General features: G+C 33.2%; 2 protein-coding genes and 3 long non-coding RNA genes across 5 annotated transcripts; 3 read left to right on the forward strand and 2 right to left on the reverse strand.

Annotated features, from left to right (window-relative positions):
• Positions 1–1,237: 1,237 nt before the first annotated feature.
• LOC109166710 lies at positions 1,238–2,278 on the reverse strand. The gene is made up of 3 exons (XR_002051714.1): positions 2,078–2,278; positions 1,946–1,989; positions 1,238–1,451 (listed from the first exon to the last, which is right to left on the reverse strand). It is a non-coding gene; the product is annotated as an uncharacterized LOC109166710 (long non-coding RNA).
• A 127-nt stretch (positions 2,279–2,405) lies between these two features.
• On the forward strand, positions 2,406–18,651 carry LOC109166707. Its single transcript, XR_002051711.1, has 3 exons — positions 2,406–2,416; positions 3,506–3,514; positions 18,540–18,651. It is a non-coding gene; the product is annotated as an uncharacterized LOC109166707 (long non-coding RNA).
• Positions 6,331–10,464, forward strand: LOC109166705 (tetraspanin-10). Its single transcript, XM_019315601.1, has 11 exons — positions 6,331–6,590; positions 7,952–8,064; positions 8,166–8,220; positions 8,319–8,374; positions 8,859–8,906; positions 9,071–9,119; positions 9,274–9,357; positions 9,442–9,509; positions 9,746–9,871; positions 9,965–10,040; positions 10,186–10,464. The coding sequence occupies exons 1-11, from the start codon at positions 6,540–6,542 to the stop codon at positions 10,249–10,251; spliced, it is 792 nt and encodes a 263-aa protein (XP_019171146.1). The 5' UTR covers positions 6,331–6,539; the 3' UTR covers positions 10,252–10,464.
• On the reverse strand, positions 8,383–23,307 carry LOC109166709. The gene is made up of 3 exons (XR_002051713.1): positions 23,297–23,307; positions 22,693–22,694; positions 8,383–8,651 (listed from the first exon to the last, which is right to left on the reverse strand). It is a non-coding gene; the product is annotated as an uncharacterized LOC109166709 (long non-coding RNA).
• Positions 17,860–18,645, forward strand: LOC109166706 (selenoprotein H-like). The gene has a single exon (XM_019315602.1). It carries the CDS (start codon positions 17,957–17,959, stop codon positions 18,407–18,409), a length of 453 nt encoding a protein of 150 aa, XP_019171147.1. The 5' UTR covers positions 17,860–17,956; the 3' UTR covers positions 18,410–18,645.
• Positions 23,308–23,619: the final 312 nt, after the last annotated feature.

Consider the following 23,619-nt stretch of genomic DNA (forward strand, 5'->3'; position numbering starts at 1 on the left):
TCAACCTTGAGTTTTTGTCATTTATTATCTTTTCCTGGGGAGCATGTATCTCTACCACACGGCCAATTACATCTAACACATTTTTTACAATGAAAAGTGTAATGTTAGTAAAAGAATTAAAAATTTTAAAAATACAGATACAAAATCTGTAATAATATAGCCGTACCAAATAGTTGCTTCTCATCAACAGATTGACATCAACCTATACATGTGCATTGGGAAATTTGTACCCTTCAACTCTTTTACAACAGTTTGATAATTGAACTTTATCAGGGATTTATGTGGGCTGGTCTTAAAAGAGTAGAAATTAGTGATGACCATAAAGTTCTTAACACCATACACTTTGCCTTCTGTAAAAGTCGTCCGGAATTTGTCTACAAATTCCTTGGGTATGTGGGCATGCAAAAATGTGCCCTGAAAGCAATCGCAATTTATGATTTTAGATTATGATGTAATGGTCAGTAATATGCAAGATTTTTTCCAGATTACCCAGTACGTTTCAAAAAAAAATTACCTGCTGATCATGGAACACAACTTCTTTGGATTTGAGTACGGAAGACGACTTCCTTTCTTGGATGTCATACGCCCTCACAGTTCGCAAACGCAGTGCGTTGCGTGTATTCATTGGGGATATATCACTTGCAAGAACGTACATTGTTGCCTGCGTTTATCACCTGCAAATTTTGCTATTACGTGTAGATGAGCTGATTCGAAGATGAGCACTGGTGTACAAATGCTGAGACTGTTATTTAAATATCCATGGCCTGCACTATCGTTGGAAAAACCAATTCGGCGTAATGAATATGTGAACATAATTGTTTACATATAAATATGTTATCGGAAAACGCAGAGACCAACCTATTTCAAATTAGGTCTTTAATTTGATTGGTTGAAATTGATTCTGTAAACCAAAAATAAAAGGAAATAATTATATTTTTTTAAAAGTCTTTGGTAACTGAACGGTCTCACCTGGAATCTTACGCATGTCATTTAATATTCTGATATCCTCTAATATAAAATAGCAATAAGAAGCAGTAAATGCTCAATTGCCAAAACTTCCCGCCTAAATAAAACAGCACCGTTAGAAATTGGTATTTCACTTCTTGGTAATCCGATTTTTTCAAACATTGGGTTTATAGAATTATTAATTTCGCCGTCCAAAATAATTACGGGAATCCGGAAGTGGTAGGTTTATTTATGGCAGTGTAAATGTAAATACAAAAGGTTACAATTTTAATTATATTTACATTAAGCGATGCAACTATTCCGTTTAACGATGAAAGGATTCAAAGCTTCTGGGAAGTGTATCCAGAAGCAACTCTTCAGTGTCTATATATTACAGAAGCGCAATGAAGGTTGAAATACAAACAATCGCACACCAGTAGCTTATTGCGAGATTCTGTCTTCTATTCCAACATGGGGCTCTTCACTTTGGGACGTTACTTCTCAACCTTCAAAACAAGAAGAGCAATGAAGGTAAAGGTCATCAGAGATCAAGTCATTGATTCACCCCATGAGAAGCAAGGTGACATCTCTCCATTGAATACAAGAAGAGCAATATGGGTCCGCGTTGTGCGTACATGTGTAATCCTGGAATGAAGAGGGAGGGAAGTATAAAATGTAAAGAAGTATTCTTCCATTATCAAGAGGTATGTTGTTTTTAATGTTTTTTTCAATCCAAAATACAAAATACATTCTGGGATGAGGCTGGGAATGCAGAATACATTCTGGGATGAGGAAGCTACTGTAACGATAAAGAAGTATAACTAATGGATTGTGTGCTATAGTTACTAAGGATAAAAATATTTGATTTTCAATACCAGAGAATCCAAATATAAAACAAGCAAGGAAGTCAAAAGGTGAAAAAGCAGGATACATATTCATGAAGAAGTTAAAAGGTAGAGGAAGCATATAGATGCAAATAAAGGTAGAGTTCAGAGGATACCGGATTGAAGAGCTTCAAATCTACAACTACTTTTGACTTGCTCCCTGCAGGATAATCAAATTGTAAGTAAATGGTCATTGTTGGAAAGAGAACAGCCAGACAGCAATATAGCATTTCTACAGATACTAAGACCTTCATAGTTTTCAATGTGCATGGACATTGTGGTTTGTTTGAAGGCTTTCTGCAGAAGGCAATCTTTCATCCTTGACATGATAGTCTCTATTTGTGTCAAGTCTTCAAAATATATCAATTTTAAGGGCTATTGAAAAAAGGAAATTATGGCACTCAAGTCCTAACTACAATCTAAATAAAAATTTTGCATCAAGTATAATCTTTTTCAAGTATTCATAGTTTAAACCTGCAAAACAGTGTATTAGTGTTCTGTACCTGATAAAAATTAGGGGAAAATTGTTATTGTATCTAGAAATTAGCTTTGCTGCACAATTCAAGCTAGAAATTGAATGAAATTTAGTGCTAATTGGAGATTAAAATAGCTAATCAAGTAAATGTACTAAACAAAAACTGATTAAGATACACATCAGTATGAAATTCTTAGACACAACAACTGTAGGACACTTTTGTTTCGAGAAGATAGCTTTAACTATCCTGTGCATCAAGCTAAATCAAAATTGATTTAGCTTCTCTCTGTAGTCCGCCATTATCATTTCGTCGCCAGATTCCGTTCGCACCTCTCTGTTCTCTCTCTCTCTCTCTCTTTTCCTCGGCTCCTCCGTCTCTCTTCAACGGAAATTGTAAAAAGCTCTAGAAATGACTCATCTTTTGGGAGAGAAGCTTTTTTTATTCACTCCCCATGTTATATTGTTGAAACAGAGTATAAAGGAAAAATCATACAGCACATATATAAAAGGGGAAATTATACCATATCATTTGCAGTTTATATTCCAAACAGTTGCAGTTTATATTCCAAACAGTTGGATATACTCTTATTTCTACAAGGCACTATTGGGACTGCCAATATCACCCAAGCTGCAAATGTTAATATTTCAACTTTAAGCCACACTGAAAGCAATTATGATTTGCACAAATTATTACATTCCATGTGTTGATCTGTTCCTTCAAACAAATATAGTTGGTCAGATCTAAATAATCTACAGAAAACCCGTAACAACATACCTCCATTGTAGTAATAATTGAAAAAATTGTTCTAAAAAACCAATCGGAATCCAAGAAAGCTGTAAAATGATAAGAGTTAGCCGCATGCACTGAGGTTGAAGTTCAGAGCACTCCGAGCTCAGAATTAGGGAAGTTGAAGGAAGAACCCCCCCCCCCCCCCCCCCCCCCCCGCCCGACTGTGGAGTAAAATTTCCAAATCGTAATACTCAAAATCCATGATAGAGCAAGAAATTTGTACAAAGAACCAACTATGGTATATATCCATGAAATATTGGATACCTTTGGCGCATCCTACATAATAGTAAGTGTCAACTATTATATTACTATATTTTTTGATTATTTTTTATCCGTGTAATAGTTTTATAATGTGCGTTTATTTTTGTATGCAAGATAGGAGTTTAGTCAGATTGTCAATAAAAATTGTAGGTCAATTGTGTTCATCTTCAAGTAACACGCAGTCGCATTGTACTTTGAAAAATTATAATTTGTAATGATTTTAATAATAGTTGTACTTCTACGACTAATGTCGTTTAATGTACTTTTATATCTTATTACTATTGTGATATCATATGTATAGTTTATTATTATCATAAATCCATTCCTTTTTTGTTTATTACAATAACACTATAAATTAAAATTTTATTTATAGACCGTGCATCGCACGGGTACAATACTAGTTCTGTAAACGACGTCGTTCCATTTGGGCGGGAACTTTTTGGTCCATAATTGAGAAATAAAGATGAAAAGAAAATCAAAGTGAATAATAAACAAAAAGATTTTAGTGGATAGGAGAGTAATTCACAAAATTAATTTGAGTAATAATTGTTGATCCATAATTGAGAATTAACATTGCAATAATTATGTTATGTTTCTAACATTAATTGATTGGACATAAATTTTCAGAATCAATATTTAAATGAACATCTACATCTACTTTAACACTATAAATAAACCATCATCTACAGGACCACAACCAATACTACAATTATTATTATTATTATTATTATTATTATTATTATTATTATTATTATTATTATTAGGGAAAAGGGTCAAATAGGCCCTCGAACTTTAGCTTAAAAGTCAATTAGGCCCCTAAACTTTTTAAAGGTGCAATTACACCCATCAACAATTCATTTAAGTGCAATGAAGCCCAAAAACAAATTAATGACCTGCTATCACAGGTCATTAGGGTTCAGACCACCTTCTAGCGAATTTTCCGGTAAAAAAAAAAAAAAAAAAAAAAAAAAAAAAAAAAAGTGACCGGGAAAATTTCTGGTAAAAAAGTGACCAGCAAAATTTTAGGCAAATCTGGGTCGGTTGCTGGTCAATTTTTTTGGCCGGAAAATTCGCCGGAAGGTGGCCTGAACCCAAATGACCTGTGATAGCAGGTCATTAACGTGTTTTACCTTTAAAAAGTTTAGAGGCCTAATTGACTTTTAAGCTAAAGTTCGAGGGCCTATTTGACCCTTTTCCCTTATTATTATATGGTCAAATAAACCCCTGAACTTTCATCAAAAAATTAATTAGGTCCTTAAACTTTTAAAACAAATAAACCCATAAATATAATATTTTGGAACATTGAAGCCCATAAACCAGTTGGTGACATGCAATTTCAGGTTACTTAGGTTCCGACAAACTTCTGATCGATCTTTCGATCAAACTCTGGCAAAAAACATCGACGACTGGGTCGTCGATTACGTTCTCCTTCGACTGGAGAAGGCGACCAAACTGGTTGCCTTCCCCTTCACCGGAGAAGGCGACTAGTTGGTCTGCATTCTCTTTTGCTAGAGAAGGTGAACGCGACCAGCGACTTTTCGCTGAATTTTGGTCGGAAGTTTGCCAGAACTTTAGTGACCTACAATTGTAGGCCACCAACCGGTTTCTGGGCTTCAATGCTCCAAAATAGAATGTTTATGAGTTTAATTGTAACTTTTGAAAGTTTAAGAACTTAACTGACTTTTTTATGAAAGTTCAGGGCCTATTTGATCCTTTTCCCTTATTATTATTAGAACATTTTTTGATTTTAATTTTTAGGGAAAATAGTCAAATAGGTCTTCAAACTTTACCTGAAAAATCAATTAGGTGCCTAAACTTTTTAAAGTTGCAATTAAACCGATTAACATTTTATTTTGGTGCAATGAAGCCTAAAAAGTAAAAACCGATTAGTGACCTGTGATAGCATGCCACTAGGGTTCCGACACCATTTCCGACCAAAAATTGACTGTCAGCGACCAGCACCTCCTGTTGCCAGTCGCCTCTTCGGAGAAAGGCGATTAGGTTTTGGTCGCCTTTTCCAGAGAGGTGGTGACCGGCAACCGCGTTGATCTCCAGCGATCGGGCGATTAGGTTTTGGTCGTCTTTTCCACCTCCTGTTGCCAGTCGCCTCTTCGGAGAAAGGCGATTAGGTTTTGGTCGCCTTTTCCAGAGAGGTGGTGACCGGCAACCGCGTTGATCTCCAGCGATCGGGCGATTAGGTTTTGGTCATCTTTTCCAGAGAGGTGGTGACCGGCAACCGTGTTGATCTCCAGCGATCGATATTTTGTTGGAAATGAGGTCTCAGCGATCGATATTTTGTTGGAAATGATGTCAAAACCTTAGTGACCTGCTATAATAGGTCACTAACAGATTTTTGGACTTCATTACATTTTTTTTGCTGATTTTGTTCAAACATACTTTCTCAACCTAATGAAGCACAAAGAGTTAACAACACCTCCGCTGAGACTCGATCTTATGATCTCCCACATAAAAGAGGTCACTACATGCCATCTGAACACAATATACTTGACCTTTAATTTTTATTTATCTCTTCTTTTTCAATTCTCGACAATTTCTTTCCTCTCTAATTCACTCCTTCCAACGAAAATTACGTAAACAGTTAACTAAAGAAAAGTTGCTTGATGGAAATTGTGCAATTGAAAGTTAACTAAAGAAAAGTTGCTTGATGGAAATTGTGCAATTGAAACATTTGGACAACTCTAATTTACGGTTATAATCTCATCGTTCTCGCAGATGAATTCTAAACGGGGTTAAAGAGTAAGGGCTAATAAGGTAATATCCCTCAAACATATTTGAAAGGCAAATTAATCAGATGCTTTACCTTTTTGAAGTTAGGGACCTCTCTATGTTCTTTTGTCGGGTCCTAGAATGTTACCCATTTCAAAACAGGTGAGGTTGCCGTTTTACTCCCCAAATTACCCTTGTCTTTTCATTCTAATTACAAGAAACTGCCATCCCCCTTTAAAATCTCTTCCCTTTCTCCCGTCTTCTCCACCCCGTGTTCCCTTTCTTGCACTGTAAGTGCCACTCCACAAAGCTTCATCTCCATTCTCGTCTCCTTTCCCTTTCTCATAGCCAAAATCTGCAGGAAATCTCTGTTTGTTGTATGTTCGAGTTCTGGGTATGTTGGGGCGTGGGGTTCTTGAGTGAGTAGGAAGCTAAGAGGAGCTGAGGGGAGGTGGAAATGGGGTCGGTTAGCAATTTTGTGATCAGGTGGATCAATTTTCTCACAATGGTAATGTGCCCACTTCTTGTTTTCTCTTTCTTTATCGCCGGCTGGTGCTTTCCTATTTTGGGTATCTCGATTTGCATGTGTAATTTTGGAAAATTCTGTTTATAGCTATTTGCTCCTCAATTGGACTGTTTTTTTTCTTTTTGGTGATGAAAAATCGGTTCTTTACGAACTGTAGGAAGGAAGCTGTTGCTATAAATTTGTAAATGGCAATATTATTGATGCCACTCACTAATGTGGAATTTTAGAGAGTTTTAAGCATCATTTATTTAATGTTTGCACTAAAAAAAAATGAAATCTTTTGAGGCTTTTTTGTGAGTGATGAGGAAATCTGCCGTCACTATCCTAGGGTGTGCTGGGATAAACTTCGCCTTGTGACCAGCTTAGGCTGTCTATATCTAATTGGCTCACCCGAAGTCCAATAGGCCTAGGTTGTCTATAGTTGACAAGTTCAAACCAAGAAGGCTAATCGGCCGTTCCCCACGGAGTCGAACTTGTAATTTGTGGTTACAAGTCAACTGCCTAACGAACTTGGTTGGAATTGCCCCACTCTTTTGAGACTTCTTGAGCTTACTGTGCATAAATTTGTAAATGGAAATATTATTTATGTCACTCACTAATGTGGAATTTTGAGAGTTTTAAGCATTATTTATTTAATGTTTTCATTAAAAAAAAAAAAGGAAATCTTTTGAGACTTTTTTTGTGAGTGACGAGGAAACCTGCAGCCACTACACTAGGGTGCATTGGGATAAATTTTGCCTTGTGACCAGCCTAGATTGCCAATAGTTGACCGGTTTAAACCAAGAAAGCCAATAGGTTGCTCTCGTAGGGGGTCAAACTTGTAACCTTGTGGTTACTGTTGAATTTGTAAGATGGAATGGCATGGCGGGTGGAGAATAACAATCACCCACCAGTTAAGCGGAAGCAAGAATGAAGAATCAGGAATGAGATAATGTATATAAAACTGAATGGTTATAATATATTCTATAAAAGAAACATAGTACATATATATATATATATATATATACAAACGCATAACTGTAAGTAACTATTCATAACTGACATCTATTCATAAACAAACACAACTCTATAGATAAATCTAACTCTTTATTTTTTATCAGTTACAAGTCAATAGCCTGACCAATTTGGTTGGGGTTGCCCCACTCTTTTTAGACTTCTTAAGCTTACTGTGCAATGCTGTGGTCGAATCTGATTCTCTAGTGGTGACCCAACATAAAATGGACCTCTCTGGAGCCTTGGTGTAATAGGATGGTTTAGCCTGGGTTGAAGTAGGAAAGCTGTGTATTGTTTTGGTAGGCTGGCCCTTAATGAGTTATCTCTAATTTTTTATCTTCAAAATGCAGATTTTAGCCGTGGGTGTATTTGGTTTTGGGGTCTGGATGGGTGCTAATCACGATGGCTGTAGAAAATCTGTAGCTCTCCACATTATTGTTCTTGGCGCGTTGATATTTGTAGTGTAAGCTTGCATTTATGATTCTATTGTTTTAAACCATAGTTTGTCATATTTTAGTATTCCTCTCAATGTTGTTATGAGCCTTTTCCTCTTTTATTTTTCAGATCTGTTTTTGGATTTCTTGGTGCGTGGAAGAGCAACCCCTTTTTATTGTGGATTGTATGTATATCCTCATCTGATAAATATTGAATGTGTACAGAAGAATTGCATCGTGTATTTTAGTATCTAATGCTTGTTTCCTTAACTTTGGGTTTCAGTACTTGATCATGCTGTTCTTCATTTTGGTGGCAATCTTGATGCTTACAGTCTTGGCGTAAGTACCTCGAAATGGAAATCATTTTAGTTAATTTATGTGTTTCAGTTAACCCGCATGAGGTTAGGTTGCCTTCCTTTCGTAACCACAAGAACTTGATTTATGTTGTGCTATTAACCGAGGCACCTTGTGACCCTAGCTGGCAAAGGACCACATGGAGGTAAACCAGTCTAGGTTGCCCATAGCTGACCGGTTCAAACCAAGAAGGCTGGGATTCGAACTTGTGACATTGTGGTTACAAGTTTGTATCTTTAGCCATCTTGGCTGGGGTTACCCCCTTTATGTTCGTTTCTTGTTTGAAGTCTTGAATGTGTACTTTGTCTTTTCCGCCTTTCGGGCTGTGGTTTCTATCTGATAGTTAACCTTTCACGCTTTGCCTGACCAGCTCGGTCGCCCATCCATGTGCTAATGATGGACTTGTTGAACGTAGTGCCTTATACCTTGCTTATATGTGTTATATTGCTTCTTGTTTCTACTATTGCAGATTTATTGTAACAAATAATGGCTCTGCTCACAGCGTAAATGGTTTGAGGTAAGATCTCTCCCCTTTTCTTCTGATCTTACCGTATTTTCATGGGCTTGATCTAAATTGTTAAAATCGTTATTGTTCGTGTTTCCATTTATCTTTTATTTGCACTGGTTATATTTGCTCGGGTCAATGAGCATCTTATAGTAATAAATTTTATGCGGTGTCAGGTACAAGGAGTACCAACTTCAAGATTACCATTCATGGTTCCTAAAGCAAGTATGTACTAATCAGAGCATCAAGTTTCTGAATTTTCTCGAGGGTTTTGCCCCTATCCCTTTGGTTTGGTCAAACCTTCCAAGGATATGCGGTTGTTATAACATTCAAAGAGGATTTCATCTTTCGCTAACCATTTACGTCCTATGTTTTGTAGCTCAATAGCTCGCACAACTGGGAACGCCTGAAGAGCTGTCTTGTCAAAGAAGCCGACTGTGATAACCTGTCCAAAAGATATAAGGTTGGCATTCAGCTTTGTTTATCGATTTTAATTTTTCTTTTTTTGGTCTGAAATCTTGCGGATTCTTGAACTTATTTCCTGCAGACTCTCAAACAATATAAATCTGCAAAACTAAGTCCAATCGAAGCGGGTTGCTGCAGACCACCATCTGAGTAAGTATTTCTTCTCCTATTTCTTTGACTTAAACGCCAATAGGCCACTCCGGTTGGGAGTCGATCTTGTAATCTTGTGGTTATCAAGTCAACCATCTGACTAACTTGACTGGAGTTGCCCCCATTGTACTGCTTTATAAATTTGCAGTGTCACTATCAGTTTAAACTTTTAGTTGAGATAGAACATATCGTTCAACTTGGTACGTGCATAAGCTTACAATATCGCTCGTTTTTAGGTGTGGTTATCCTGCGAGGAACGCCTCATATTACGACTTGAGCTTTCATCCGACCAGTTCCAATAAGGATTGCAAGCTGTACAAGAACAAAAGGGACATTAAGTGTTATAACTGCGATTCCTGCAAGTGAGTTATTACCTTCTCGAGTTCTCGTTTCTTCTACTCTTCCAGCCCGTTATGCCCTCGTTGTCAACTGTTTTTGTCCTTCCACGCTTTCAGGGCTGGCGTTGCTCAGTACATGAAAACAGAATGGAGGGTCGTCGCAATCTTTAACCTCATCCTCTTCATCGTCCTGGTAACACACTACACTACACTACACTACATCCCCGTTAACTCTGAGAAATCGCAGCATTCACGTGTTAATTAAGCTTGTTGTGTCCACATACTGTCACTGACTGCCTTAGCCAATAGAGATCATATTTTTGTTTCGGATTTTGCAGTCGATGATCTACTTCGTGGGATGCTGCGCGAGACGAAATGCTGCCAGGAACTGCTCCAAAGTCTGAGAGGTTGCAGTGGTGCTTGTGTATTAGCAATGTTCTTGTGTGTATTGACAATCCATTTTTTCTAAACAAATGTTCCCACTTGCAAGAAGATTTAGATGGAGATATTAATTTGTGAAAAAAAAAAAAAAAAAAAAAAATGACAACTATCTAACTTTTAAGGTTCATTTGGAAAATCAAAGTTGTGTTCAAAATGTGATAAATGCATTCAATTAATCTGATAAATTTTTCAAATAGTTTTTTTTTTTTTTAAACCCAGATTCTAACCATGATCATACATTTGGAATGATAATTTGGATGTCTATCACACTACATAGCAAAATAAAATAGTTTAGTATACCTTAAAAGACTACAATTTTACTTTGATTTGTGATAAATAATTGGAAGAGAAAATTTTAATTTTGGTCATATGATTATAGGGGCTTTGTTAATTTCAGAACCTGACTTTCAAAAGTGTCAATTTAATATCTTGACTATGTAATTTTTATCAATTTTGGTCACTTCAGTCAAATTGCCGGCCAAATTTCGCCGAAAAATTTTAACAGTTAAAATAATGAGGGTATTTTAGTCATTTCACATCTCTTCCTTCTTTTCCAGCGAATTCATTTTTTCTGGCGAATCCGTCGCAGCAGCGCACCTTCCAAAGCATACTTAAACTCATTCGTCAAAGTCATTGCCAACGATTTGTTAGGGTTCAGATGGCCAAAACTCCGATTGAAAACATATGGCCGTTTGTGTAAGGGGAGCTTGAGATATCGGCGGACCTAGAAATCTCCGAACTGCACTTCTCTTTGTGCTCGTCCAGTGCACCTCCTACCAAAATTCCGGTCGAAAGCTTTTCCGGCCAAAAAGGTTTGCTCAAAGAAGAAAGCGAAATGCTAAAACTGATGCTGGTGCCTATTTATTCTAAAACTTCCTATATCAACATTATGTTAAAATTGATGTTGAATAAATACTTCTCTTTTTGGATAATATTGAATAAATACTTCTCTTTTTTGATAATGTTGAAAGCATCGCATTGCACCTCATCCTCGGATTCGCTGGAAAAGATAAATTCGCCGGAGAAGAAGGAAAGAGATGTGAAATGACTAAAATATCTTCATTATTTTAACTGTTAAAATTTTCCGGCGAAATTTGGCCGGCAATTTGACCAGAGTGACCAAAATTGATAAGAATTGCATAGTCAAGGTACTAAATTGACACTTTTAAAAGTCAGGTGCTGAAATTAACAAAGTCCCTATAGTGATATGACCAAAATTGAAATTTTCTCATAATTGGAATAAGGGCCAAATAGGCTACCGAATTACACATGATAACGCAATTAAGCCACTAAACTTAAAAAATCTACAATTAAATCTCTAAACTAACCTACAATTAATCCATTTTACAAAATTTTCAAGTTTCTAACATGTTACACCTCTCCAACTGGAATGTATATGTGACATTTTTTTTTAAAAAAAAAAAATTATTTTTAAAATTAGCTTTTCAATGTTTAATAAATAAAAACTAAAATAATTGGTTTGTATCTGGTAATTTGCAAATTTTAAACAAATTAACAAATTATTATTAAAAAAAAACAAATTATTTTAATTTTTATTTATTAAACATTAAAAAATTAATTTAAAAATAAATTATTATTTTTTAAATGCCACATATGAAGGTGGAGGGGTAACCTATTAGAAACCTGTAAAATGGACTAATTGCATGAAATTGGTTAGTTTAAGAATCCAATTAAAAAATTTTTAGGTTCAATAATTTAATTGCATTCTCGTGTGCAATTCAGTGACCTATTTGACACTTATTCCTAAATAAATTTATCGATCATCACAAGTGTGGTAATTGTGTATATTGACAACTTTTGCTTTTTAATTGCCAAACTAGTAAATTAACGTGCATCAATTTTTTATTATATATTTAAATAATAAAAATAATGATGAAATTATAAATAATTTTAATATTTGAAAGTGTATATTTATTTAAAATTATAAAATTTGCATATTAGTGTTGAAATTGATTACTTAAAAATTATATTACGAAAAGTCTAAACAAAAAATAGAAGGAAGAGCATGACTAATTGATATTTTAAGAGCAAATACCAATTTTAGTCCTACGAGTATTAGCAAAATGACAGTTTTGATGCCCATGTTTAATTCCTACTAATTTTTATCCACGACTATTATTTTAGTACCAATTTTCATCCACGACTATTGTTTTAGTGTCAAAATTAATCACGCTGGTAACCCTCCGTTTAAGACATGCTGAAATCAAAAATTTTAATGGTATTTTTGTCCTTTTCAACTTAAGATCTCAATTTGAACATGAATAAATGTATTTAAACACTAAGATCGATCCCAATTCGTAGATCCCCTTCTCATCCTACCTTAATTTGAGGAGGAGAATTGCAAATTTAGATCGATCTTAGGGCTTAAATTCATTTATTAATGTTTAAATTGGGATCTTAATTTAAAAAAGGACAAAAATAACCTTAATAATTTCATATTTTGGCATGCATTAAACGAAGGGTGGGACTGACGTGATGAATTTTGACACTAAAACAATAGTCGTGAATGAAATGTGGTAGAAATTAAACATGTGGACAAAAACTGTCATTTTACTAATACTCGTGGGACCAAAATTGACATTTACTCTTATTTTAATCAACAAAAGTATCCTATAATCAAATGAAGATAATCTCTATGTTTAATTACCATAGTAAGATTAAAGTGTTAAATACAAGTTGGTAATATGGACGTAATATGTATATGTTTAATTTATTTTAATTATGGGCGTAATATGTGTATGTTTAATTCCTTTAATTATGAGCGTAATATGTGTATGTCTATCTTCCTTTAGGGTGTGTTTGGAAACCCGAAAAATGACTTCTGGAAGTCATTTTCCGAGTTTTGGGTGTTTGGTTACATTGGAAAATGACTGGTCAAAGGAAAATGAGGAGAAGTCAATGGAAAAGGAGGGCAATTTTCCGGAAAATGACTTCCCATTTTTTTTGGGGGAAGTCATTTTCCATCCACGCTACTTCACTTCTTCTTCAGCACTTCAACTCTCCTTCTCCTTCAACATTAGCAACACAACTCCACCAACAATCCCATTTTTTTTCTTTTCCATTTTTTTTCTCCCATTTATCTCCCATTTTTTTCTTCACTGGTTTCCCCGGCCGGAAACCACTGCCTCTGGTTTCCGCATCGGAAACCAGAGAACTGGTTTCCGATGCGAAACCAGCTCACTCACTGGTTTCGCATCGGAAACCAGATCTGGTTTCCGATGCGAAACCAGTGAGCTGGTTTCCCCAGACGAAGCCTAGTGGGGTTGATGTATATTGGTTCCAAAGCTCAGCTCGAGAACAATAAAGCAGGCGGTGGGAGTTGTTGGGTGTATTATCATGCCTCACAATGTGTTTCTGCATTCTGCTCTTGTACAATCCAGAGATGTTGACAACCGCAAATTGTTATATTATACAAAAAATAATAAAAATATATTTATCGAATACCAATTAAAATGCTTAAGTATACCCTTCTGTTCATTTTCTGAAAAATGAGCCAAACACCAAAAGACAGTTTTCCATCATTTTCTGGAAAATTAACCAAACACCAAAAGACAGTTTTCCATTTTTCAGCCAAACACTAGAAAGGAAAATGACTTCTGGAAAATGACTCATTTTCCAGAAGTCATTTTCCAGAAGTCATTTTCCTGCTTTCCAAACGGACCCTTAATTACCCACTATAAGAGTATGACAAATTATTGTGTGGACCATGGTCAACACAGTGTTATACCGTTATGTGGATTATAACAAGAAATACATTTGTAATATACTAAATGTACATTTTTTTTGTACTGAATGTACATTATACAATATAATATAGACTCAGTACAAAAATAATGTGCATCCTCTCAATACAATGTACATTATTTTGTGTTGAATGTGCATTATTTTTGTACTGAATGTACATTATTTAATAGTATACAAAATATGGTCTAGACAACTTGTATGGACCATGGTCCACACAATAATAATTGCTATAATATGTGTATGTTTAATTTTCTATATGGGTAGGAAATCTATCATTAATTTCAATAAAAATGAGGTCGTTTTATTATGATTACAATATAGTAATTAATGAGTATATATTATTTTTAATTAATACTAGTATTTTCGCCCATGTGATGCATGGAATTGATTTGTTGTAATATATTAATAATATTTGGATCGATATATAATTATTTAAATTAAAACATCAAATATTATATAGTGCAATTATAGATATATATGGTTAGGATCGTTTATGTGTTTTGATGTTATCATTGCTTGAATTTGAGCAAATTTGCTAAAATTAATAGTTAATGTGTAGATGTACACATACGGTGCTGTAACTTTAGAGATTTTATTTATCAGTGTTTAGTATTTTTATAAATTAGGCAAACGTGTTAGTTCTCTAGCAACTCAGTTATATGAATAATGTGTTATCCTAATTCATTTGTATGGAAGATATATTTGTTGTTTAGATATAGCAATTTTGCAATTTTGCCACTTTTTAAAAACATAATATCACCGATTGTATTTACTTTTATTAATAGTATATAGATTAGTTTCATTTTGAAATCATTGGTTCACATATTTAAATTATTTATTTTTCTTTAATTATTCTCATTGTAAACATAAATGATATTGCAGTAATTAATTTATGATATTTATCAAATTGTATCTTTTTAAAAATATAAAATTTTCACATGTTTAGGGGTTAAAAAATATTTTTAAATTATTTTTATTTTTAAAATATTTTTCAGCAACCCAAACACTCCCTTAGTCTCCCATAAAAAACTGATAAAGAAAGTCATTTCATTAAGGAAAGAGTAAATACCCAAAATGGTCCTTCGACTAGAGCTAAATTCACAAATTGGTCCTCGACTTTTAATTTTAACCAATTAACTCCTTAACTTTGCAATTTTAACGCGATTTGGTCCTCCGTCTATTTGACAGTTTGTTGACTGTGATTTTTGAGAATATATATGTAATTTCATGGTCCATCGTCGGGTTTTTAATGTTCCGGTTGCATTTCCAGACCGCACTGTTACATTTGAATCCACTGCTGAAAGCAATTTGCCAAATCTTGTCGTCTTTCTTCATCCCCTCTTTGGATTCAATGTAGTTGAGTTCGTACCAGAGCGAAGAGTTAAGAAAAGTGGGGTGTTACATGGGCGATAGACTGTGTCACGGCAGCGGATGAGGGAGGTTGGCGGTGAAATTACATATATATCCTCAGAAATCACGATCAACAAACGGTCAAATAGACGAAGGATCAAATCGTGTTAAAATTGCAAAGTTAAGGACTTAATTGGTTAAAATTGAAAGTCGGGGACCAATTTGTGAATTTAGCTATAATTGAGGGACCATTTTGGGTATTTACTCTTAAGGAAATTAAAACTAATTAAAATAAATCTAATCATGCTATATTTATTTGTAACTGTATATTAATTTCATTTTGAAATCATTGGTTCGCATATTTGAATTAGTTATTTTTTCTTTAATTATTCTCATTGTAAACATAAATGATATGACAATAATTAATTTATGATATTTATCAAAATTCTATCTTTTCTTTAAAAAATATAAAATTTTCCCATGTTTAGTGGTTAAAAAAATATTGTAAAACTATTTTTGATTAGTATGTATTTTTATTTTTAAAATATTTTTCAACAACTCAAACACTCCCTTAGTGTCTCATCAAAAACTAATAAAGAAAAGTTATTTGATTAAGGAAAATAGGAAATTAAAACTAAATAAAGTAAATCTAATCATGATATATTAATTTGTAACCGTATATTAATTTCATTTTGAAATCAATGGTTCACATATTTGAATTATTTATTTTTTTCTTTAATTATTATAAATAGAAATAATATTGTACTAATTAATTTATGATATTTATTAAATTGTATTTTTAAAAATATAAGATTTACACATGTTATGAGAGATTAAAAATATCGTTTTATTATGATATAGTAATTAATGAGTATATATTATTTTTAATTACTATTATGCTAATTATGACGTAAATGTAATCTGAATAGTTGTGGTAATTAAGGAGTATATATTATTCTTAATAAAATAATATGTGTATGTTTAATTTCGTTTAATTATGGACATAATATGTGTATGTTTAATTTTCTTTAATTATGTTCGTAATATGTGTATCATTAATTCCCTTAATTGATTAGATAAAATTTATATTACGATAAGTATAAAAAAAAGTTTAGTAAAAGTATAATGTGTGAATTAATTTCTTAGTTACCATAATTATTAAGATTTTATTCAAAAATAACCATTAGCATAATTCTATATGTGCAATAATATGTGAATTGGAATAATTTGCATAATTGTGTGGACGTAATAATCTGTGAATTAGCGCAATAATATGTGAATTGAAATAATGATCATAATTTTTTAATCTCCTTTAATTATGGATGTAATATGTGTATTATCAATTTTCTTAACTAATTCGATAAAATTTATATTATGGAAAGTATTAATTCCTTTATTGCCATTATTTTTAAGATTTTATTCATAGGTAATTAAAGGAAGTGCACATGTAATTGATATTATTTGAAGTAAAAAATAATATAAAATTGTCGTAAAAATGGATTCTCTATGTTTAATTAACATAATAAATTTAGATGTTAAGTATGATTGTTAATTACCACGGGTTATTTAGATGGTAAATAGTATATGGTAATTACTCATATAGATTACCAGAATAAATGGATTAACATATGGGTCAATATTATAAAAAAGGGATGGATCTTTTTTTTTTTTGAACGTTATTGCTTCTCGAATTCCAGATCATTTTCCATTTTTTCTTTTTTTTTTTACTGCTAAGCTTATTATTATTAAGTGAAATTCAGATCCTTTTTTATTTTCATGTCTTACTGCTAATCTTATTATTATTATGTGAATTCTGTTTTCCTAAGTCAATTTTTTTACAGCTAACCTTATTGACTTACAAATCAAATTCTATTTTCATTTTTTAATGCAAACCTTATTATTATTATTATTATTTTGAAGGTATTATTATTATTATTATTATTTGAATTAAATATCTTTTTTTATTTTTCCTTTTTTGCTGCTAACCTTATTATTATTTTTTTCCATTTTCCTTCTATTTTTTATTTTATTATTATTATTAATTATTTGGCGAGAATGCATGGGATTTTGTTTTTAATAATAAAAATAAATAAATATAGTATAGATAGTGTAGATATAGATATAGACATATAGTATAGATTTAATTGTACCGGATTATTATTACCGTGTGTTTAGCATAGTAAAAAGTTGTGTTTATACTTAATTTGATTGTAAAAATTGTGTTTATTTACAAAATTACACGTGTGATCCACTTTGTGAAGTTAATCAACCCCTCCCACTTCTCGGGGAAGACAACGTGGATATTTGGTGCGACGCTCCCATGTACTTGTCGTGTCTAATAACCAATCTCGACCGTCCAAAAGCGCGGGAAAATGCTGGCACACTGATGACCTGACCCCCAAAACCCTTCTTCACTCACAAAAAGCTGAACCCATCAATGCACAAATCACTTCTTCAATATTCTCTCTCTCTCTCTCTCTCTCTCTCTCTCTCTCTCTTCCTTATTTCGCATTAAAACTGTCCAAAGTTGTTGTCTTTATCCTCCAAAGAAAAATGGCACCCAGGAAAAGAACAGCTGTGGAGCCCTCGACCAGGGTGACTCGGAGCTCGACTCGCCTGGTCAACGCCAACTCGGACAACCCGGTGGAGCCGCCCAAGGCCAAGAAGCCCAAGAAAACCACCGCCGCCGCCGCCGCACCCAAGGAAGGGAAAGCAACCCTCCCGCCGCCGCCGGCGGAGGAAGGGAAGACCATCGTGATAGAGCACTGCAAGCAGTGCAACTCGTTCAAGACTCGGGCTTTGACGGTGAAGGAGGGGCTGGAGAAAGGCGTCGCTGGCGTGAACGTGGTGGTCAACCCGGAAAAGCCCCGGCGGGGATGCTTCGAGATCCGCGAAGAGAATGGGGAGAAGTTCATCAGCCTTCTGGATATGAAGAGGCCATTCGCACCCATGAAGGCTCTCGACATGGATAAGGTTGTCTCCGACATCGTTGAGAAAATCAAATGATTAAATCCCCCACTCTCGCAGATTTGGGGTTTCTCTATTATCAGTTTGGGACTTTTTTCAGTTTTTTTTTTTGGGAAATCTTTTGCAGTCGGATTCCTGATTTTAGGGCGTTCTTTGGAGGAAAAAACAGAAATCTTTTATCATCATCGTACTGTTTCATGTTGTTTAGGTAGGAATTTGGATGAATGCTGATGTACCTCATTGTAATCCAGACTTATGAATTCCATTTTGTTTCTGCAAAATCCTTTTTCTATTGCTCTGTTTCTTGGTTGAGTTTATCCAGTCAATAGGATAATGTGGTTATTATATATTTTCCTGTTGTTTACTTCTTTATTCCTCTAAATTTAAGTTAAATATTGGTCTGTACTTTCTTTATGCATCTAAATTTAAGTTAAATATTGGTCTGTACTTTAAAGAATAGAGAAGATGAAGGATTGAAGAATTAGTGAAGCTATTTGGTAGCAATTTTTTGTCCCACATCGGTTGGGTTGGGGAGAGGGAGTTGATGGGTGTGGGAGGTTATAAAAGAAGAGGGATGTGGACTTAAAAAATCATACCTTTCTCGGCCTTTTGGCTAAGATCAAGTGTAGTATCTGTTCTTTATCAGTTTAATATCTGATACGTGGGTTATTAGTTCACATGATATTAACTCATTTTTTTAAGGGAAAGCCCATTAAAGTAGTTTGCTGTCTGGGTTTTCAAGTGTCGCCTTGGCGTTGCACTATTGCTTTGGCCTGGCGCACCCCACCAAGCTCAGTTTAATGTTTCAAAGGCTTATTGGACTATATAAACTGAATAGTAGGTTTGGCCCTATTATATTGTCTAAGTGTGAAGTGTGATGTCTTGATGTCTTTTGGGCCGACAGTGTTTATATTTTTTTTCATGTATGTGAAATTCCTTTGTTGTTGCAATGTCAATTCGGAAGTTGTCCGAAATGATTTATCAGTTTACTTAAGTGTGGTTTTGAGCTTCAAAAATTCCAACTTTTGAGTAACGAGTAATGATAAGTGTTAAAAATTTAGCCAGAGTATTGTTAGCAAGAATGTTGAAAATTCTTTATGTGTATATAGAAAATTGTTTAGAGTATTAAAAATTTAAACTTCATTTGTGGGATGTCTTAGGTATGTTTAATAAGAATGTTTTTGTTTGAATGATTAAAATTTTGATTTGAAAAATTAAGATTTCCACACTTTACAATAATTGACAAATGAAGAAAATGTTAGGAATAGTTTTATGACCATTATTATATTTAACTATAAAATTAACGAGAGGATTAAATCTTAAACAAAATAATAATCAAAGACTCAACGAAAAGTCAACAACTAACTTTAACACTTCAAAATAATTAAAGAACCATTTATAGTTTTGAATGTTAGTGACTCTATTAGACTATTACAATATATTTTAAAATAAATAAATTCATATTGGTTTTCAAAAAAAAAAAAAAAATTCATATATTAGATGTAAATCAAATCCGAGTTTGAAAAAATTATAGTACGGAGTATTAAAATAATAGACAATAAATAGAGTCATTCTATATGTATGTTCAATAGTTCATAAAAATAAAATTTGATGTACATAAATATTACAGTAAAGTAATGACTTTAATTACCTAAATATAAATATATATATATATATATATATATATATATATATATATATAGTGTCGTTTAAAATATTTTAATTAGAGTTTTTAATAATATATTTTTATACATTAATTTTATTTGTACAAAAAGAAAAAAAAAAGTAAATGTAAGTTGAAAAATATTAAGGATAAAAAAATATGGGTGTGCGGGGTGCATGTTGCAAAATGCACCCAGGCACATGATATAACTATTGAATATTGATATCAAGGAAACGTCTGATGCAAGTTTTTGCCCAATCTAATGAAGAATGTATTCAATCAAAACTTCTATAAAATTTTTAAATATTTTTAACGACTTTAAAAGTTGGTAGTATTCGATCTAGGCTTTTATCGATTATTTAAAAATCTCGTGGCATTCGATTCAGACTATTAAAAAGTTTAATGGTATTCGATTCAGATTTTTATAATTTTATATTGCTTTTAAAAATTCTATCAAATTAGAATTTATGTAGACTTTTCATAAAAATTATAAATAGTTGAAATTCTTTTTTATTTTTCTGTTTCTTGATTTAGTCTATCCCGTCTAAATTATAATGTGGTTATTGTTTTCCTGTTGTTCACTTCTTTATTTCTCTAAATTTCAAGTTGAATATTGGTCTGTACTTAAAGAATACAGAAAATGAAGAATTGAAGAAGCGGTGAAGTTATTTGGTAGCAATTTGTTGTCCCACATCGGTTGGGGAGAGGGAGTTGATGGATGTGAGATGTTATAAAAGAAGGGGGATGTGGGCATACAAAATTATACCTTTCTCGGCCTTTTGGCTAAGATCAAAGATCAATTGTAGTATCTGTTCTTATCACTTTAATATTTGATACATGGGCTATTAGCCCACATGATATTAACTCACTATTTTTTAGGGGGAAGACCCATTAAGGCAGCTTGCTGTCTGGGCTTTTGAGTGTTGCCTTGGTGTTGCACTATTGTCTTGGCTTGGCGCACCCCACCAACTCTAGTTTAAGAATTCTAAGCCTATTTTGTTTAGTGTGAGTGTGTTTGGTTGATGGGTTTTGCCTATAAGAATGAGTATGAAAGTGATTGTTATTGTTTGGTTGATTAGATTTTTAGAATAATTTCGAATACCTCATTAATTGAAAAATTCTACTAAAATAAAATAAAGGTTCCATTCCCTTATTCATTTTTAAGTACTACTATTAGTAACCATTCACACTCCACCATACTACCAAACATGTTAAGTACTTTTACCAAAATCCATTACTATTACCAAGTATTTGATACTCATTCCGATTCCGATTCTCATGTGCGAACCAAACACACCCTGTAATCCCACTTGGCTATATATAAAAGAGTACTCCCTCTATTTCATTTTATCTGTCTTACTTACTATTCATTGGTCAAACCGACTTTTTCTTCTTTGTTTATTCTCTTTAGTATTTTATATTTATTTTTAATTTTTTTTTGTTTAATAATACTTTTAATATAGTTTCTAAATATATAAATTTTGTATATTAATACTAAATTTAATATTATGAAAAATTAAATTAAAAATAAATTTAAACCAGACAAATAAAATGAGACCGAGGGAGTAGTTCTTTTTGCTAGTGCGCTTGTGTTGGGTTTAGGTCTCTGTATATGAACTATTTGTATATATGCTCTGAAATATTTGTTTTATTTATTCTTCTACAAGTTTAATGTAATTTGTTGTAAATAATCAAAACTTAAAAAGATAATACGGAGCAGAAGATAATATAATGTAGTTGGTTTATATATTTTAAGTTTAGTTTACAATATGTTTGGTTACGGAATCAATTTGGAGAGAATATGAATGCTATTTCATATGGAATGAAATAGGTAATGAATAAAATAAGAATTGTATTCTGTTGTTTGGTTCGTTAAAGGAATAGATTTTAGTAATTGTATTCCAGTATTTTGTTGGTTAAAGGAATAGAAATGGAATATGTTTTAAAGACATAAAAACTCTTATACAAAATTATAATAATAATAATAATAATAATAATAATAATAATACATAATAGACATAAACTCTTAACATAATACACATAAACACTTAATATAATAACCAACATGGTTGACATGGTGGTTCAGCACCTTGTTCCTCAAACATGAGGTTAGGGGTTCAATCCCCACTCATGTGAATGGATCAAACCATTTGGCCAGTGCCCTGACAGCAGGATGGGGGATTAGTCATGTCGTTTTGGGTCTTGTAAAAATCGGTCTAGGCGCAAAGCGCCTCTAGACCGTGGTGATGTCGTTTTGGGTCTTGTAAAAATCGGTCTAGGCGCTAAGCGCCTCTAGACCGTGGTGATTTCCCGCCTGGCGCCCGCCTAGCGTCTAAGTTAGTCGAGTTAACCCGATCGGCTCGGCCTATTTTTTTTTATTATATATATGTGTGTGTGCGCGCACACATACATATATATAATATGACATATATACCCTCGTAGACTAGTTTGATACTTTGAATCTTTGAATGATTGAAGTATTTGAGTATTTCATATTGGAGTATTTTTAATTTTTAATATTGTTTTAATTAATGTTTTTTTATAAAACCATTGTTTTGATGTTATGACTTATGAATTATCATTAATTCATTTATTTGGATGTGTTATTTGATTAAATGTTGAAAACAACCTCATTAAAATTGTCAAACTGCAAGTCTACCACTATTTTTTGGCGCCCGTCTAGCGCCGCCTAGATTCCGCCTAGACCGTCTAGGCGCTAGGCGCTGTCCGGGCGCCCGACTAGCGCCTAGCGCCTACTGCAACCATGCCTGCACCACGGCGCGCGTTGCATTGTGGGCCCAGATGCAAAACGACGTCGTTTCAAATTTTGTTTGTTTTTTTTTTTCTTTTTTGAAATTTCGCTACCCAGTGTTTGACAGTTAATTTTGCTTAAAAAAAAATTCTCATGTTAAAAAATGTACATAATGTTATACTAGAATACACATAATTGTATACATGAATGTACATAATTATATAACAAAATACACATACTCTTTTTTAAAAGATAATACACATAATCTAACATTACATAATAAACATAAACTTTTAACATAATACACATCAACTCTAAACATAATACACAAAAATTTCCTGATTCGGATGTACATAATTGTATAAAAAAAATGTACATAATTGTATAAAAAATGTACATAATAAAAAATATACATAATTGTATAAACAAACTAAATATACATAATCATGTCAACTTCTGCCGCGCCTCCCAAAACGACGTCGTTTTGGGTCAAAACTACTGTAGGAGGCACCTTTAGAGTCCATACCATACTCAGACTAATCCCCGTTCACATTGAGCGGCCCAATTAAGGGACAAAGTGGACGTTCAAACTCCCAACCTTTCTTAAAGTGCAAGAGTACACGACCACTCACGCCAACTAAGCTAATTTATGATTCTTCACTCTATTAAAATACCTTTACTATACTAAAATTGAATTTATTAGTAGTTCACCATTTTAAGATACTACGTAACAGTTTACAATATAATTTTTAATTTGTTACTTTTAGAAGGATGGTTTTACATGGACAAAATATTTTTACTATCTAACGTGATAATATATGATTGTATTTAATT

The sequence above is a fragment of the Ipomoea nil genome, unplaced genomic scaffold (assembly GCF_001879475.1).
Source record: "Ipomoea nil cultivar Tokyo-kokei standard unplaced genomic scaffold, Asagao_1.1 scaffold3104, whole genome shotgun sequence".
Taxonomy (NCBI): domain Eukaryota; kingdom Viridiplantae; phylum Streptophyta; class Magnoliopsida; order Solanales; family Convolvulaceae; genus Ipomoea; species Ipomoea nil.